Source organism: Limulus polyphemus, unplaced genomic scaffold, assembly GCF_000517525.1.
Source record: "Limulus polyphemus unplaced genomic scaffold, Limulus_polyphemus-2.1.2 Scaffold7426, whole genome shotgun sequence".
NCBI classification, from domain to species: domain Eukaryota; kingdom Metazoa; phylum Arthropoda; class Merostomata; order Xiphosura; family Limulidae; genus Limulus; species Limulus polyphemus.
In genome coordinates, this window is record NW_013673036.1 from 11417 (window position 1) to 32459 (window position 21043).

The following is a 21043-nucleotide window of genomic DNA, read 5'->3' on the forward strand; positions in this document are numbered from 1 at the left end:
TTCGTATAAACTATATACTTAATATTTTGACTTCACAAACATCTAATTGGAACCAGTGCTGCATTCAACATACCACATGACAAACAAAAAAAATCGATGTTTATCTGTGTTTTTTAATATTTACTTTTAACAAATTGAGTAATGTATAGTTTAAAATTTGATTTATAATCTACAGCTAATAATCAAACTTGTTGACATAAATTCATGAAATAGTAGTTCAATAAAATATTGAATGTGAGTCAACAAAAAAGATGACATGGCCTTTCACTTATGACCCGTATCGAAAGGTTTAATGGCTGCACAGCGGGGTGGCCATATTACCGGATGTAACTGTATGGGGTCTACTCTGGGATCAGACTGAGACCTCAAAGCACAGTATATACCCCTACAACTCACCCATAATACTCCCCTTTCTATGCTCCTGTTTGATGTTAAAATGTTGTAATACATCTTTACATACATATTTTTGCATTTCTTGTCTAACAAATAAAATTCTATACTGTATTTTTGATTAACAAATAAATGCAAAACTTGGACGACTTGGCAGAAATGATACTCAAATTATGAAACAACAACTTTCAGCCATTTCTGTCAATAGAACAGAGACAATTGATTTGGCTAAGAAAGCAGAGCTCTATTGCAAAATGGAGGGAAAGGTGACAAAACTTGAAACAAATGTGCAAATTTTCCCCTTTGAACAAATCTTTTGTTCACAAGAAGACCAAAGAGACACTGAACTAGAAGTGTTATAAATGACAAAGTTTAAAGGAGTGTGAAAACATGCTATTTGTTTGACCATGTATACATGATTGTGTGATCATCAGTGCAGTATGAGGTGTGAAGCATGACGTGAGATTAACGTGCCATTAATAAAAAACATCAATGGTCACCTGGTTTGTAACACCTACAAGACATGGCCACAATCAGTTGATGTATGGTAGTGGCCTCACTTTGATTGACAGGTTTTCTATGTCACTTTGACTGGTATCGGAGTCTGGACTGTACAACAATCATTAAAGAAATGATGAGATTGCAGTTTATATAAAAAAAATGGCAATATGCTAATGTTTGTAAAAATAGGGCAAAAAATGATAATATGGTATGAGTGCAATTGAATATTAGCTACTAGAGAAATATATAACAACAAATAATAGGATTCAGTTAGCATAGCCACACAGAACTAATGAACCAAAAATAACAACTCAATAATATGCAATGTGACTGCTTACAGGCATAACACCAAGGTTTGCAAGTAGCAAACAATAAATCATAAAAGTTAAATCAAAGATTAAAAATGATTTCAAATACTTAAAACTGGTAGTATGTGAACATATCAGCATAGAGATTTAAATTAAGTAAGATTTAACTTCAAGAAACTAATGGTAAATGAGAAGAAAAAGGATCTGAAAATATTGACTAATATCAAAAATGCCTCAGAATGTAATAATTCAATAGTTGTGGATTTAAAGTCCAATGGCCTTACAGAGCAAAGACTGAAAATCTATGTACTTCAAAATCAGCAATTTGATGGACAGAAGGTTGCAGTTTTTTGCCTAAATAAACTGAAATGCTGAACATTTAGACTAGGGATTCCCAACCTTTTTGTTCCTCTGTACCCCTTGGGCATTCTGATTAATGGAGGGAGGAGAGCTTGCCCAATTGGCCGATCCCTAGTTTATCAGCTGATCTGTAACGAGGGGTGTTCTATATTGCTTATGTTCTACATTACTTATTAAAAACATGAAAACATTGTGACGTAGCACAGCAATAACATCACAACGTTCACCATGATCACAACTTTTTGTCTAAAGAGCGTATATTTATGTTAGCCACTTTGCACTTTGTCTGACTGTAGATTAAAACACCATGTAAAGTGTAAACCATGGTTATACTCTCAGACCCCCTAAGAAGCGCAAATGTACTTCTGGGGGTACATGTACCCCAGGTTGGGAATGTCTGATTTAGACTGATATATTTGCATCAAAAAGGAATAGATAACATAGCAGTAGCAGCCAAGAGTTAAAATGTTTTTCTCATGAAGACCTTGACTGAAGCAAGCTGTGATGATTAAGGATATATTGGTGAAGAAAGAATCAAAACATTACCACATGCAAAAAGCTACAAACATGATGAGGGGTGGTTTAGTTGTGAATGTAAGTGCAGGAGTAGTAGTACATTTGAGCTGTCTTTATGCTCAAGGATAACCTAAAGTGAAGAGTTTTGTATCCAATTAGGAGTCTGTGGAAAATGACACGTTACAAAAAACAAAAAAAATTTGAATGAAGGCATCCAACCTCAATGTCAAAGCATTCTGAACAAAGATACAATAAGAGACTGTGAATGAATATACTGAAAAAGGCATTTCTGTTTCAAATTCTAACCCATTTTAATCAATTACCTGTGTGACTATAATGGATGCCTAACAGTTGTGAAGGTTGATCAACAAGAAAATTTACATATAAATATCCTCCCTTTCTTGAATCATAGAACAATGTTGAAAGTCGAACACCTCAAATTGGTAGATGACATAGGAGAATACAGTAGGAATTATGGGAATGAATCAACTATGACCCATGCTTCTATAAGACCATCTGTACACAGATTTAGAGAGGAGATTGATAGAGAACACAAATATCAAAGTTATTCCTATTCAACAATCTCAGAAGGAAATCTCTAGTTTTTAGAAAAGAAAAACTCTAGTTGAAAGAACTTTCAAGAAGATTAACCACTAGTAATCAACAGTTGAATGAAGGGTACAGATGTAAGTCCTATTAAAAAAGATTCCTTGAGCTCATTAGCACATAAAGCACCTGACCTCTCATAAAACAGTAGGTGCCATCATGGCCTCCCTAATCAAAAGCTTTAACTAAGTCAATCACTTGGGAACTGCTGGTTTGAATGAGGAAAAATGTTCAGAAACTACAGCTGCAAATAAAATACTAAACATAACTACTGGTAAAAACTAAGCAAGTCTCTACACAGGGTGAACCTTGACTAAGCTTGTAAGCATATGTAAAAACATAGTATTCTCATTGGTTTAGCTAGATGACATATGATCTTAATGTTAAGGTTTCCTGAAGGTCATGAATGTAGGAAAATAAGATATAGTTGACCTAGATAATACAATTACTTGTTTTTTCAGAGATAAAATTGTAGTTAAACTTAAAAATAAACACTTTTTTTTAATGTTAAAATAAAGTTTACTTTGGATTATTAAACACCAACATATTATCTTACACATACTTTTCATAAAATTAATATTTTTTTATTAAAATAAGACTTTTAAAGGATTCCAAGTTTGTCATCCTAATTAAATGTTTTAGATAAAACTCACAAGTTAGAAGTACGAGTGTGTTAAAACTTACTTCAACGAGACCCAACTTACCACTTATATGGTAGGTGTATGCTTTCCTGCAAAAAACTGAATATAAGGTTTGGAAATTTGATGACAAAAATTGAATATATTTATGAGCAGTACAGTCAAAAAGCTCCTGTTCTGCTTCATCTTCTTCATTTAATATCAATCAGTAGTCATAAGAATGTCTAATCTTGCACAATTTATTGTGGCATGAACATTTGCTAAAAGGAAATATATTAGCATATGGTGAGATATCCATAAGAATAGTGAGAAATGGTTTTGGTAAAAATAGGTTGATTATGAAATGTTTATTATTCAAATCATTGTGTTTTACTTCAGGCTTTCTTTATATATACATATATCTTAATCTGTCATGCACATGCTAAGTTATACATGCACTATATTCCTATATTTTTTATCATCACCAATTAATCTTGTTATTACTCACCAACACTTGAACTTGAGTTATCAGCTTATCGAGTTGCTGGGGTGAACTGGTTGTTCCCAGGATTAAGTAGTCAATGTGCTTAAGTGATTTTGGAATTTCAATCACTGACATTTCTTCCAAGTTCTTCCTTATTATATCTAATACTCCTAAGTAAACAAACAAACAAAAAATCTGAAAAAACAATACTCACCAGTGTAAGGCAACAATATATTAACACATATCTGACTATAAAAATAATAATAATAATAAGACACAAGAGTCTGCTTATAGAAGTCTCTTATCCATTGATCAAAGCACCAAACCTAAAATTATGTAAATTAAACAGTATACACCACACCAGTAGACAAACTTCTATTGAAATAACAGCTTGAATCTGATCTTTCCAAGTTTAAAACTTTTATCATGTTACACAAAAGAAGATTATCCAATCCCCTTATAATTTAAACACCTGAATAGAGCTGAGTGATTAACTCAGTTAATTGATTAATCAAAATTACATTTAAATTGATTAATGTCCCATGATTAATCAAGTAAACAGAATATTTCCATTACGATTTCTCATTATTTTTAATTATTGAGAATGATGAGCTAAATTGATTAGTTTTGCAACTAAAAAATAATAAACTAATCAAAATTAATGTTTCCAATTATTACAATTTATGATTATTCCAACTATTCGAGTCTCGTGAGAATAATCAGTCAATGAACCTGAAGATTAATCAAACAGTATATTCCACTAATCCCCCAACTCTACACCTGAGCCATTTCACCACTACTTTTTACAATGCACAGAAAAATAAAGACAGAACCAGGAATTACATAAAGAAAGTGAAAGAAAAGCTTAAAAAGGTGGAAGTAAAAAGCTTTCATGGTTACTGTGAGGGATCCATCCCTCCCCAGACAAACCATTATGCACAACTTTAATACTGTCAAAGGTCTAGGTGTTGGAGATACAAAATACAGTGTCCCCTTATCCCAAAATACACTTCAAAAAGCATTAGTAACTAACCAAGCTGGTGCTCAGTATAGTGAATGTAGACACTATAGCATTAGTAACTAATCAACTCTGTGTTCAGTATAGTGTATGTAGACTTCTTAAAAACCTTTTAAAACATATACATGTATTATCCTATTAGCCTGTCTCTCCACTTTCCAACATGTTAATACCATTTTTAAAGTAATGGAATCAAGTCTGTACTATAAAAAAAACCTAAACCTAAATTTCTTTTCAGAAATCTCAATACTCCTCTAAAATAAGGAGCAAATATTTTCCAAAATTCCATATTCCAAGTTGATTACTTAAGACCTGTGAACATTAAAACTCATTTCGTACAATATGGCTCTGTTAATATGACCTTTGAATTCTTTCTGAATAAGAAAAACACTTAGCAGTAACAGCCTCTCCCAAAATTTTAGTTAAGTATCACTGGCAAACTTACAATTGACAAAATGTAACCATCAAAGGTTCCAAAACAGAACTTCACAATGAAAGTGCAAAGTTCATTAGCATAAAACAATATACTTCCTGGCACTAAAAACTGAAGAAAATGTTTTGCAGCAAATGGCAGAGGGCATTCTCTGTAAAAGTGGAACAAAATGACTAACCAGTAAGGATATATAAAAGACACTTTTTTTCTCACTATAATGGTCACTACTGTAACTGTTTACATTAGATTAATTTATTAATATATTGATTATTTATACAATTCATACAGTTCTTGTATTTGAAACTAATATAACTATACACTTATGGTATCAAGGCATACAATGTTCTCTTACTTTCTAAAAGAATAAAGGATTATTCCAAATTATTGATTAATTAGTCTTCACACTGTCATGCAGCAACACACCATCCATGGTGTTTAATACTATCACTTCAGCCATTTGTTCTTGTATGACATCCTCTGTCCTCAAGGATATTTCAGTGCTGTATCTTGAGCCTGGGTTGAACTAGTTAAAACTGGAATATCCTTTGCTGGCCAAACTATGACATCAACTAAAACTGATAGCCTTCCAATGCTGTCAGTGAACAGAGGTCACGAGATGATGCTGTTCACTGGACAAAGAAAGTGAGATGATGTTCAAAACCCAGGTGCACTTTATTTATTTTTTCAAAAAAAATGTTTCCACAATACCTCAAATTAATTTAGTTGCCCAATTCACAATAGGTAATTCCTGCCACATCCCTTCAAAACTTGCTGTTTTAGAAATTTGTACCAGAAACTTCATTATTCCTGATCTCCAACTGCAGTAAAACATCAAACCTAATTGAGAAATGATCACTTGCACCCAGATGTTCTCCAATTTCTACCCTCTCAATCACTTTCATTGCCATATTGGAAGTTGACAATAAATATGAAATAGCATTGTTCCTAGTAGGTTGTTCCCTGACCCCTAGTGAAGAAAACCATCCCAAACAGTTTGTAAAAATCTATCTCCCTCATTGTTTGACTTTAAAATTTTCCAATCTAATGTATATGTCAAAAATTAAGAACCTTCCCATAATTATGATTTCATTAACAGCTATAAAATCTTAATGACACTGTAAAACTTATGAAGTTCATCAGTTTCATCTGGTGATCTGTAAAAAATTCCAACTAAAAGCTCACCCCCCAGGGACCAACCTCATGACTATTTTATGCTTGTTATACTTTTCATGGCATAACTTTTAAATTAGTGAGCATATCTTCTCGAAATGTTACATATTATCAGTAAACATTACAAGGCTTTCCGTACAAAAAAATATCTGATTTTTTAATTAAGTTTTAAGATTTCTTAAGAAATGTTTTTCTCGTGCTTTTCTTCTTTTCGAATGTTGACTATCCAACATGCAAAGTAATTTTGATATTAAGATTAAGAATATTTTTATGCATCAGAAAATTTTAAAATTTCACATGCAAAATCTTTATAACCTCCAGATAATTATCAAGTGTTTTTTTTAAAAAAACTTTGTATTTTTTGTATCTTATATAACATTATACATTGACACACTATTTTTTATTTTCATTATATAGACCTTTTAGCAGTGCCTGGCTAACAGAAATTGCAATGACGTGGCGAACGTGCACTTGTGTTACAATATCCAAGAATATAAATCTGGCCTAGTAGTTTATAAAATACAGTCACACTTCAGTTATAATACATAATATATGTATATACATTATTACTGTTTACAAATAAGTTCTTAAATTTCAGTTATGTTTCTTAAACATAGAACAGTAAATAAAGAAGAATAGCAGACATCTATCTGTTCTAGTTACGAAATTTATACTCATTTGCTGTCTGCTGTAGGTTGCTAAGCCTTATCAAATTTAGCACGTGGAGGATGTGAAATGAAATAATTTTATTAGGTTTTATATATACATTTTTAAATAACCAAAATTCATAAATTGCTATATCAATACCATAGAATTCCACTATAATTTATTAAGCTTAGTAACTAAGTTGTATTTGGGTCTAAAAAAATATGAAATATTGAGCTCACTAATGTCTTACCTTACCACTTGGAATCTAGCATGAAAAGAAAGAGTTTGCCACCCAATTACTTCAGAGAGGCTGAGAAAGCCACCAGGGGGCCATTCTGAGCTTTCGATTGGTTCTACACACGACATTGGGCAAAGTAGGTATATGTAAGTAGGTATTTTCAAAAACTGAAGAGGTGAACGAGGCTATTCTGGTTTATTCAATAAATATATTAATATCTCAGAAAACAGAAAAGATAGGAGGTTTTTATTTTATATTCTAGCTTGTCAATATTGGTAATTTGAGTACCTAATTCATAAGAAACTGTAGATTTTGTATTTGGACATCACACACAAAAATCGATATTTCGGAATTTTGTTTCAACATTTACTTTTAAGTTTTGAAATTAACTAATGTATAATACTAAAATTTGAATTATAATCTACAATTTGATATCAAACTTATAGCTTTACATTCATAAAATAGTAGTTCAATAAAATTTTGAATGTAAATCTACAAACATGGTGACATGCCCTTTGACCCCCTGACCATAGGAAGACCCATAGTGAAAGGGTTAAGTGAACTATTCAGTTATTGATAAATAATTAACCAATTGTATTTGTGTTGTTTCACTTCTCAGTAAAGCACATAAATATGAACAGCATATTTTGATGTATTGTCCAATTTCTATAAAATACATTGAAGTAGTAAATATAAATAATAAGTGTTTGTGTTACAGAATGCACATGCAAGAACGTGTTTGTTTCCCTTAGGCAGCAAGCACCTTACGCTGTATGCTAACTAACAGCAAGTTCAATAACAGCTGCCCCTAATGTACAACCTAATGACAAATTTCATGTAACCTTTCTCATTGTGAGTGACGTGTAGCTGTTAGCCTGTACAAAATCTTAGGGTTAGTGAGATAACTAACTCACTGAAATGGCTAAGTTTCTTCAATATACTTTTCTTCCATAATATTGGGGTCAACTAGCATTTCCTCAAAATAATCCATATATTCAAAGTATGTGATAAAGTCACATTTAGCATTATTTTAAGTCTATTTGAAAGCACCAGTGTTCTGAAAAATGTGAAAAAAAGTAATAAATACTCACAGTTTGTAATTGTACAGTGATACAAAGATATGCTATAATCGTGAATAGTACATATAAAATAGGATTAACTTTATTTTTCTTGTATTATTTATTATTATTTCACTGTACTTCTTCTTTCAGGGTTTTTAACAGGCTTCATTGGGTCCAAAAAATTTTATAAAAAAATATACTCTTTTGGCTGATGAACAACTTCAGCCCCCATTCTATTTCGCTTTGATCAGTGGACAGTGTAGCTCTAACTTGCCTTTTGATACATGACCTTGTGATCTGTTGTACTAGTATGTAATTAGTGTCACAAATACACCAGTGTCAGAAAAGGAAACCCTATCTGAATCAAATTACACAGAGGGACTTTTCAGATGTAAAGTAAGAGGTCCTTCTTATTAGTACAAAGTAAACTGTCACTTCTTCACTTGATTTATTTACTTTATGCAAAATTTCATAACATCCTAGGACCAAAGATAATGCCACCTTTAGAAAACAAACATGTGACCTTGTTTAGGTGTCATCACACATGAAAATGTCAATACCTAACTGGTTTCATTTGTAGAAGAAGTTTATAAAGTATTTTGATTTGGATATATTTTTCAGCTTTTCTTTCAAATAAAGAGGACAGCTCATAATCCCAATTTCTTGTCTTTTTTTCATGTTTTTTAATAAAAATGACCATTTTTTTGCATACCATTTCAGAAAATGAGATGTTTCAATGGTAGGCCCCCCAGTGGTTCAGAGGTATGTCTGCAGATTTACAGTGCTAAAAACTGGGTTTTGACACTTGTGGTGGAAACACCACAGATAGCCTATTGTGTAGTTTTGTGCTTAAGTACAAACAAACAAAATTCAGTGGCAGAAGCAAAAACAATATGTTTTGAGGATTGCTCTAAGTTATAATTGCAGTTGATATTGGGTAGCATCAATAGTTGAGCTAAACAGAAGGCTATGATAAAATAATTACTATGAGGTGAACAAGGTAATGAATGTACAGGAAAGTTATGGAAAGACAAAGAATTTTGAAAATCAACCAGTAAAAATTAAAAAGGCTAGTCAGAGGGATGACAGGATATACTTATATGTGTGTGTATCTGTATACATATTAATAATATAAATGTGATCTTTATATGATGTTTATGACATAATTATTTGGATATCGATGGAAATGCTAAATACAATATATAGCTGTTACAGTATTCTCTAGTTTTCCTTGCTTATATTTCAATTTAATATTGTCAAAAATAACCAGAAAGTTTATGATAACTAATGACCAAAAAAAGATAATTCTTTCAACTTTTTTGGATGAAAAGAAAACTGTATTGTTTCATGTGACAAGATAATTGAAGGTGGAAAGTTCCCCAGAAAATGTTGTTCAAAATATTTTTTTTATACCCAAATACAGCTTAGTTAGTAAGCCTGATAAATTATAGTGGAATTATGTGGTATATAAAACCTGAAAAAATTATTTTGTTTTACATCCTCTACATGTAAAATTTGATAAGGCTTAGTAAGTTACGGCAAGTGGCAAACAAGTACAAAGTTCATAATTAGAAGAGATCATTGTTTTCTATACTTCTTTATTTACAGTTCTATGTTTTAAGAAAAATAACTGAAATTTAAGAACTTATTTGTATGTGTGCGTGTATGTGTGTATACACACACACACACACACACACAAATATGTAATGTATTTTAACCAAAATGTGATTGTATTCTACAAAAATACTGGTCCACTCAAACAAAGCCAAGAGAGGTCACTTTGTAAAGGCCAGTTTTATACAGTAACATGAGTGTATGTGCACCTCGTCATTGCAACTTCTGTAATATTAGTCAGATGTGGCTGAAAGGTCAATAAAACAAAAATAATAAATATCTATAGATGTATAATTTCATTAGATTTAAGCTATTTAGACTAAACATTTGTGGTTTTGTTTTATAATTTGTAGTCATTTTAGAATGAAAAAGCATAATTTATATCTATTTCCTAATTTTTTTATGGTGCATATGAGGTCAGTCAAATCATGAAAATAACAGATAAAATATAGTTTTTTCTAAACAAAAACATTTGATAATTACCTGGAGGTTATAAAGATTTTGCATGTAAAATATGCCAATTTTCTGATGCATAAAAGTATTCTTAATCTTAAAATCAAGATTACTCTGCATATTAGACAGTCAAAATCCGACAAGAAAAAATCACAGGCACATCATAATTTAAAAAATCTGATATTTTATGTATGAAAGTCTTGTAATATTTACTGATAATCTGCAAAATTTTGTGAAAGTATGCATACTGTATTAAAAGTTATAGTATGAAAACTATAACAAGCACAAAATGGTTACAAGGTCGGTCCCTGGGATCAAGCCCATAGTGAGAGAATTAAGAGGATTTGATTTCTGTCTTCCTCTCAACATTTGATGTTTTTGAAAATACTGCTATAAAAATAATACATGATGTGTTCAGGGATGTCAAGAGCCAGCCCAGGCTCAGTAATATCATCAGGCCCCATTTCATTATTTTAATAACGAATCCATGAAAAAGCAGAAGCTATTTTAACTCATTAAGTAGTATGCATTTCTAGTGAGCTTTGGAATATCCTACTACTGGGCCCCTCAACCGACCCCGGGCCCCAACCAGACCTGATTAGCTCTGGTATCAAGCACAAAACCAAGATATAGTTGAATTGTTATTATGTGCTCTTCTTGGCAAAAATGGGTATTGATCCATCACAAAACCTTAAATGACTTTCACGGATGGTGCAAATTAGAAATGTGTAAATAGGTGTGTTAATCTCTGAATATCACTAGTGCATCATAAGTAGTAGTTCGGAGGTTCTGTTTGTTTATGTTAGTATAGTAATTTTATATATGTATTTTATTACTTGTCAAAAATGTTAATCACACTACAAATGCTCTCATCCTATATTTAATTTTATGTTCAGACTTTCATTAATGAGCCATAAAACACACAAAGAAATGTAAAAAGATTGACATCTGGCCATGATCAGTGTGGCTGGTACCTCAGTTGCTTGCCATGGATGCAAGGCTTGTCAGTGCGAGATGTAAATTTTTTATGCATAGGCAAATTTTTAGTCTTGTTTTGGATCTAGTAGAATTACAAGCTAGTGGCACTACAATTGGTTAAAAATGAAATAATGTAGTCATATTTATTATTTAAAATACATGGCCAGAAGATATAGGCCTACTTATGGAACTTTGCATTTCAAATGTCAAAATAGCATATTTGTCATCTAGTCCACAATTTACTATTTTCAAGAGAACACACATATATAAAATGAGGGATTCCTGCAGTCTGAGTACAATACTAATGGTTAAAATATTTATTTCTAGAACAAAATCTGTTCAAATACAATTATAAAAAGGGGTCTTATTAAGTAGAAAAATTAAGTTTCTAGCCTTTTAAAATTTGCTTCAAAAGGTCTTGGAGGCACTTGTGGGAATCAACCAGAAGGAGGGGTAGGCAAACCAGTTAGCTTGGCATAATACATATGTGAATTTTTTTTATACTGTCAATTAGCAACAAGCAGGTCTATCTGTTCCATTTCATCAAGAGTCAGAGACTGTTTTTATTGACATCATAAGTGACCATATTCTCTGTAGTTTCAATAAATTGTTGCAAAACACACTTTATATAAATACAAATTCTAATTCAGACTAATCACAAAATTCAAAGGAAAAGTGTGGGTTTAGTATGATTTCATATATTGTCCAGCTGTAAATAAGGGTTGGGATATGTTATCCAACCACTTTTCAATATCGACTGGAAGTCCCGAGTATAAATTACAGAAAACCAAAATAATGGCTGGAATTTTTCTGCCCTGAGATGTGAAAAAACAGACATGAATGCTTGTATAAATGATTATTTAAGAACAAGATTTCTCATTAAAATGCATACTGACTCACCTGTAAATGTTTCTATACTTTTGAAAACATTTCTATAAGCATTTTGGATTCTTTTCATAAACATTAAACATAACACATGTTGCATTTTTTTAATGAACCCCCCCATCCAGATGATCAATTTTAGGGTACTATTATTACTAATATTATTAACCTAGAGATTTTAAACTGATATTTATACATTAAATTAAGTACAGTTTGTGTACAAACAGGTAAAATTTATGCTACAGCACATATAAGCATACCTTGTTGAGATTCTTTTCCCAGAGGACATATTTCTCCCATGTAATGGAACAGATCATAGTTGATAATGGAATCTGGTGTTGAAACTCTTATGTCTGCTGACACTGTAGGCTCATGTTTACTACAACATGAGTGAGAGCTAGATGAGCCAATCTTTCCAGTTTCACTAGCAAAACTTCTTTCTTTTGTTTCATCTTGATCACACTTAGTATCAAACACTTGGTTTGAAAATAAATAGGTTATATCTATGTCTGAAAAGTCATTTTCCTGAAAATCACAGGCTATCCATGGCTGCTGTTCATAACATTCATTTTCAAAACTATTCAGATTTCTACCTTCATAAACTCCTTTATCAATCTGTGGATGAAATGAAGGTCCTTCAAAATCATCATTGATATCTTCCAAAATTGACTGTAGTTCAACATCCTTTTCTAATATATGTTTTACACACTTTGTGTTTCCCTGCTCAGAGTTCCCAAATCTATCACACATGTCTGAAGACTCTGTTTTTTGACTACAGCCAGACAAAGAACTAGTTGATATGAAACGATGACCAAAGTTTTTCTGTACATTAGCTTTAAGCTGGCTTACGTCAGAAGTTGCCAATGACAGATTTGGGTTTATATGCATATTTTTATAAATCCGTAAATGACTACCAATACTGTAATTTTTACAATGCCCAATGAAAGTATTGCTCAAAGAATTTGACACAGAACTAACTTTTGATTTACATGTAGAATAACTGACACTATGTGAAGAGAACACACTATTCTTAGCATGTATCCCAATCTTAAAGGGTAAATTTAGAGTAACATACCACTGATTGCTCCTCTTTAAGGTAAGCTTTGAGGAACTCACACCAAGTCCGGACACTGAGCTTAAGCCAAAGCCTCTAATGAAAGAACTAGCTATATTTTGCATCACTGTCTAAACAGAGTTCTGTGTTCACAACAAACTATACTTCCAGGCTTCAGTCACTCTCCTCAGCAATTAAACTTTGACACTCTTGCCAACTGTGTTTGCGACAACCTTTACTTACTCAAGTCTCACTCTTACTAACGTCAGTAACAATAAAGGTTAACCTTAGGTCTTGGATATTGCCCAACTGAGCCTCCTTTTTCTATGTAAAGACTTGAAATTATCACCAGACTAGTATATCTGAACTGTTTCTTCAGAAATTCGGCACAAGATTAATTCTTAATTGAGGATAACTGAACTGGAAATGACAAGAAACAAGGAAGTGGTATTTTCAATTTCGTCTTTAACGTGCAACACAGTTGTCTTAATCCTGCATCACTCTTTCCTCCACTTCCCAGAATCTGTGCCCATTGAATGAAATGACGCACAATGACGTAAATGGATGATGCAATGGGTTTTTTTTTCCCCCTATTTAATTGCGCTACCTGGAAAATTTTTATAATGAGGGTTTTCATGTTGGATATCATTTAAATTTATATTTATTTATTATTATTTGCATGGTTTTCCTCGTGGATCATAATTATCTTCATAACTTAATGATGAAATTTATTTTGCTCAAATTTTTATATTAGTAACTGCAACCAGAAACTGGAAGAATGTGTGTTTTAATATTGTTACATTTTTTTTTATATATTTTGGTTCTTTTTAAAGCGGATTAATAATTTACAGAATATTTCATTAGCGAAGTTACATGTGTATTATTTTGTAACGATATGCCTTTTCTTTATTAAAACACTTAAAAACACGAGTGATGCTTTCGGAAGGTAGATCCTTCCTATTCATGGGTGAATTGAGAAACCTAATGACCTGAACATTTGCGAAACGTTGACTTTAATTATGACTTATCCTAATTTTGATCGTATTTGTTTTCCAAATATTATGACTTTATTATATGAAAAGGCAAATCTATTTTAGTACTAAATCCCTCGTTTTTAGCCTATGAAAGACACCTCTATATTCAAAAATAGGATAAAAAAATTCCTAATCTGATGCAGATTTTAACTTGAAGTCGCAGCTTAAAATTGCTGCAGTTTACCCTTCCGTAAATATAAAACACTATATCTTTATTTTGTGCAGTTTTTCAACATGCAATTAGTTGGCGTTCTAGTAAACAGGATGTGGAAGATTGTAAACTTGTGCTAGTCTTTTATTTAAGACAAAGGTTACATGCCACAACAGTAACCCTGCAAAACTTATACTTGCAGTTAACTTGCTTGATCATCTTCCTGTATTACTGCTTCCCTGGAGTGTGGGTCTACTTAAGTTAAGGGGTGGTTCACAGACTTGCAAAATATAGCATGATTTTTTTTTACCTCCCTTGAACGTATACTGAGAATGGTCGTTGATGTAGGTAATCTAGGATTGTAGAATATCATACTGTACTGTGAACCTAACCCAAAACTATGATAGATGCTGAGCCTAGAAGATACAATACTCGTGTTCGAGATCATTTGGATGAGGAGTGACTCAGTGAGTAGGACACAGTTGTTAATGAGTTACATTCCAGATATTACCCTGTGAGGAACTGAGCAACCAGTAGGGTGAAGTTCAGTGCTCAAATGCGAGAGCACTACAATAACTTGGCCACTTACATCATATAGTACGTGATAATACCATTACATGGATGCAACGTTAACTTTCTGGTAAATGCTGAAGTTTCCAAAACCTTACTCCCTGTGCTGTGTATCAGACGCTCTGTGGTAAGACACCACTTCAGCCAACTATCACGAACTAGAACCTGACATGGCTTGATGGTTAGGGTACTTGACTGGCAATCTGTTGGTCACAGTTCGAATTCTGTAACTGAACATGCTCCTCCTTTCAGCCATGAAATCATCATAATGTGATGGTCAAGTCCACTATTCATTGTTAAAAAGAGCAGCCCAAGAATTGGCAGTGGGTGGGGTTGACTAACTGCCTTCACCTACTCTATCATTTCAAAATTAGGGACAGCTGGAGCAAATAGTTCTCAAGTAACTTTACGCAAAATTCAACAAACAAACAGCACAAACTTTGTTCCAGTGAATGTTGAGGCCAGAAGTGAGAGTAGAGGCACACTCTGATTATATTTCAGCAATGTCATGCACAAAACAAAGGTAGTATGTTTCTGATTTTGGTCCAGGCATTGGTATCTTAGGAATAGACTTACTACTGAAATTGCCAGCCAGTTTCACTTGTACAGTAGGTTAATTGAAGTTCTAAGCAAACTTATATAGTGTTGACCAGATTGGATGTAAGAAAAGAGAACTATCAGTATACATGTTAAGAAAGAGATAGTGATTTCACCAAATGTGCATGTGTTGATCCATAGTAAACTACAGATACAGTCTAGTGCATTTTTACCATCTCCTGCAATGGTAGAACTGATGGATGAAACGCACAATTTTCTGTATGGAAGGTAGGCTGCTCTTGTTTAAATAGTAACATGTCCTAGTGCTAGTCTATAATTGTGAATGTTTAGCTATTCAATTTCCAGCTGGAATGGTCATTGGCGTGATAATGAAGGCAGGAGTGCAACAAACAAACCAAGTAGTTAGCACCAGAGCAATTATACAACACCCTTTCAGAGCAACTTTAGTCTTTTGCTGAGGACTTTGCTAACAGTCTGAAGTCTCGCCAAGAGTCTCTGATTCTCTTTCTAATTCTTTTTATATAACTTATTTCCTACCTTTAACAAAGTTGACATAAACTTTCTCGTAGTTTCCACTCTGCTACTGGTGTTTCTGTTTATGTAGATAAGACAAACCGCTACATTATAGCCTGGAATACGTCTTAGTTTATACTAGACATACATTTCCTTTCTTGGTCAATCATCGTTGTGTAACTTTTCTTATGCTTTCACTAAATGTGCGCAGTTGTTCTTCATTTTGCATGTATGTATGTCATACATGGAATCTAATAAAACATATATTCATCGCTTCTTGAAGCATTTGAAAATAACGTAAAATGCCTCAAAATGTTGCAAATGCTTCATTGAAATAGCACAGAACTGAACAGTGATGGCATGTACTGTAGATGAATGTTACTAAATATGTGAAAATGGATATGTGTGTACAGCAGGCATGTATTTGCTATATATATGAACTATTTTGTGTATATGTAATTAGTTATACGAATGATATATATATATATAAATCATAGTACACATTTTCAGGCAAACAAAGATATTGGTTTTGAATGTTGAGTTGTGATATGGTTAGTAGAGATTTGTTTGTTTGTAGCTTTGCAAACTCAACAATGGGGTATCTGGGGCTGTAAGTCCCGCTGTTCTACTGAGGGGCATTTAGTTCAGACAATAATAATTAACTTCAACCTCACAGAGAAAGAAACATGGTTGCATTGTGTTTTGTTAATGCAGTTAAAAAATGTTTTCAGTTTGGTCGCAAACTGCACTATACTTAAGCCTGTGATTTCTCGTTGAGAGAAAAATGCGGAGTTGTTTGAGAATGCAAACCACACCAAGTGAAAAACATGGTGGACAAATTGTTTCTATTTGCAATGGATTAGGAACATCTTGTAATGGAAGCAACTGGGATGTTCATATATTACTAGCCACGAACCGCAAAATATTAGCAGTAGTTTTCATGACCTTTGCTTGAAATTTTCTTATTCTATCATTTTCACGCATGACATTTATGTTACGCTTCCTTGCAAGCATTATGTGTTATGTCGATAAATCCTAGTCTATTTGAAGAAAAAAATTACGCAGTCAGATAAACAAACTCACGTAGATTTAACTTTATTTAATAAAACTACACGGAAAGTAAACAATAAAGTATAGTGTTATGTCTCTGTTAGTTTGTTAATTTCCAGTATAAATTCTTCCCGAGGAACTTCAGCGATACAAGTCCTTTCTAAAATAAAACTAGTTTATTCTTTTTCGATACAACTTTGCAATACACAGAATTTCCACAGTCACTTTAACTTAACTACTTTTATAAACACACGCTATAATTCACAGCGATTCACACACTTTACTTACGGTGCCTACTGCTCGCTGGACTCAATTATCTATCTCTCTCTATATATATCTATGCAATTCTATCTCTTTTTCTTTGCCGGGCTTATATACTAAAAAAGAGGGCGTCTTGTAGTTTTACCAAACAAACAACTATCTAACTTTAATAGGTAGTTTTACCAAACAAACAACTATCTAACTTTAATATGTAGTTTTACCAAACAAACAACTATCTAACTTTAATATGTAGTTTTACCAAACAGACAACTATCTAACTTTAATATGTAGTTTTACCAAACAAACAACTATCTAACTTTAATAGGTAGTCGAACCATGAACTCTCGGATGTTCAGTCCGAACACGCTAACCGCGAAACTACGCTCCGGTTCGGCGTGCTTTTTATGTTCTTGTGAATAACAGAATATTGATTATGATTATTATGTCGTGCAGTCAGTTTGATCCGCTTACATATTTTACCACTTCCTTAAAACTATACATGTATCTTGTAATAAACCGACTCTATTATGACTATTTATTTTTGTTTTATTTTATTTGTTATAGATTACTAGTCCTCGTGACGTTTGCAGTGCTGAACTCGAGCAGCGGAGTCACTTTACCGGTTCTTTTAAATGATCATTCGCTTTATCCCCAGAGCTTCCGTGCAAGATCTTATGGAAAGTAGGTCGTTTTCAGGACGAACTACTGCTGAAAATTCCTAAGCTAAAAAAAAAAAAAAGAAAAAGGATCATTGCATTACAATTCTCCGTGCGTTAACTCGTGCTATGCTAAACTACCCGAATTTCACTGCGTAACTTGTTTGTTTGTTTTATCGAAAAGCTTCAAAATAGGCTGTCTGTGATGTGTCCACCGCGGGGAATCAAATCCCGGATTTTAGCATTGTAAGTTCGTAAATTTACCGCTGATCCACGGGGTTCCGCTGTGCGTAACAAAAATTGTTACATAAAAATACACTTTTGTGCCAAACAACCAAAATATATGATTTAAAAAACTGAACAAATCAACGAATAATTATTATAAACCTTATTAGTGGTTGACATATGTCAAATACATGGTTTTTCATAATTATACCCTAGTTTATTAAAAGAATAATTTATCACTTTTAATTTGTTTTTAATGAATTATTCTGACCTTTGCATGCCCTATAGGCTGTTTGCGTCAATTACTGAAAAGACGATGTTTTCCTTCAAAAAACAAACAAACAAAAAAGTCAATTGTATGAAGATCCGGATGGGTGAGTGAAATGACGAGTGGATTTGGGCACCAAAATAAAATACAGTTTCGCCAAAGAATATGATTGGGGAAAGGCAGTAATTATGTAGGTTTTATCACTTTAAATTTGTGACCTAGTTAGTAAGGTTTTAACTGCCTTCAAGTTCCAATTCCATTAACTTTTAACGATTTATTATATTATTTATTGTCGTAAGTGACTTTAATTCTCCAATATAAGTTATTCCAAAACACACGGATAAGAAATGTATAAATGCCTTTGTATTAACGTCGTAGTTTCAGTTGTTACAACGGCTCAATAGTGAGAGCACTCGCCGACTTCTACTCCGTTTAAAGTTGATACAAAAATTGAATTCTACAACTCTACCACACATCATCACTCAGCTTCGAAACAACTTACAAGAAATTGGACTTACGTTGTCGAATTCGGTGGAAGTAATATAGTACTGTGTTAACAGTTTCAATTGTTCTACCAACTGAGGAAATCTCAACACTATTCAATAGAAGTCTGCCAACAATATGGAAAGTTCCGGTGCGAAGCAGAAATATCCAAATTTGGTAAAAATTGTATCTGCTTGCCGAATGAAATCCTTTGAAGTAACCTAGAAGTCTCCACCTGATTGGCTTTCTTATCTCACAGACTCAAGATTTTTTTTACCGTTTATTTGCATCTCACATTTTATGTCTGAATATATTTTCTTTGAATCGTAACATTGTCTATCATTATATTAGATCTAATTTACTTGCTTCCTTCTTCCAAACAGCACTTATGATCTGTGAATTCAGTGTAATTAGTGTAGGAGAAATAGCGAATCAAAGAGTTGATTAGGCCTCTAAGTCATCTGAAGTTCACGTTTTGGTGAGGAAAAGATATTCACAAATAAACCATAATATCAGTTTTAGTGTTTCTGTCGGTTACTCTAGCGTTTTGTATATTAATTAATTCGATTTTAGCAAAATAACTGAATTAAAAAAATCGTTTTAAATTAAGGGCTCAATCACGATGAGACGGGTCAGAGCCGCTGTACTTCTTTTACTTTTTTTGATACAACAAATACAAGTAGTTAAGCCTTGCGGCACTGGCCTTATAAGCAGCTCTCAGTATGAAAACTCGCGCTGTGAGGTGTTTGGCTTTTCTGTTGTGGCCTATTTAACGTCATAATAACATGTTCAACAGAGCTCGAGCAATGTTAGGAAGCTAAGTAAAAGTGAAGCAGAAATTATTATTCAGTTAAATGTTTTAAAGAGTTATTTTATAACAAAACGTGTTTCTAAAGGGACTTTGAAGAATCTTACTTATATAGTAATTTGGGTTTCATCAAGTGAGCGGAAATGCGGTGGAAAGTGAAAGTTGTAGTGTGGATCTCTCTGTTTCTGAATGAATTACACATAGTCTTTGCACACGTGGCTTTAACGTTTCCTCAGGCTAGAAAATACGACTTGGATTTCTTGGATAATGGAAGGACAAAGTCTCCTTGTGGCATGCCTAAAGGTAAAGAATATTTTATTTAAGTACAACGTAGAAAGTCCAAGTAACCTTTTTGATTAATTAATCATTTCGTGTTTTTTTTTTCTCTCTCGTTCATGTCAATATTTTAATATTCAACTCAGAATACGTTTAGGCTTAGAAAATCAAACATGAGAAATTAACACTGACAACTTTCGGATTTAAACGGTTATTATACATAGAAATAGGAGGTGATCAGATAATATGAGTTCTCAATGGGCTTTCCTGCGATTACTATTCGTATATGTAAAGAAATCAACAATATTTCAATAAGTTGAAAAACCGGTTTTTATCGAAATCGATTGGCTTTTTCTAACTTCACTAGGTTTATAAAAAACTCAAACGATTACATCAAATCTACAGTACTGGTAAAAAAAATCTGACTCTAACCTACGAAAACTGTTCTTTTGATGTACTTGGTATACCCAACAGCATAGGCTATTTTGACGTCCAGCTATACACAGATTCTGCGGTGATAAAATTTTATCACTATACAGTACCCAAGAAAAAACAAGCTTTCCACACTGCTCAGTGTACATAAATTATTATATATCAATTATTATCAAGAAATTCGAAAAATCCTTCATATTACATGTAGACCTAAAAAAATAAATAGATAAAATTCTTTAATATTTAGCGGCTCGAAACTGCTTAAAACTATCGTCAAATTTCGTCAAAAAGTATATTGTTACGACAGTGGAAGTCAACGCAACGCTGGGAGCATGCGCGCTGGAGTTTCTCGAAGGATCATGAATTTTCCTAGCAACTCTAGTTTGTTCTTATTAAAGTTAGATAGTTGTTTGTTTGGTAAAACTAC

At 32.8% G+C, this 21043-nt stretch overlaps 1 protein-coding gene across 2 annotated transcripts; it reads right to left on the reverse strand.

Moving 5' to 3' along the window:
* Positions 1-792: 792 nt before the first annotated feature.
* On the reverse strand, positions 793-13867 carry LOC106474605. 2 transcript variants are annotated; one of them, XM_013935294.2, is made up of 3 exons: positions 12538-13867; positions 3807-3952; positions 793-999 (listed from the first exon to the last, which is right to left on the reverse strand). In XM_013935294.2, the coding sequence occupies exons 1-3, from the start codon at positions 13454-13456 to the stop codon at positions 973-975; spliced, it is 1092 nt and encodes a 363-aa protein (XP_013790748.2). In that variant the 5' UTR covers positions 13457-13867; the 3' UTR covers positions 793-972. The 2 variants fall into 2 exon arrangements, with proteins under 2 accessions (XP_013790748.2, XP_022258625.1); XM_022402917.1 differs by lacking the exon at positions 793-999 and adding an exon at positions 3397-3579.
* Between the last annotated feature and the right edge of the window lie 7176 nt (positions 13868-21043).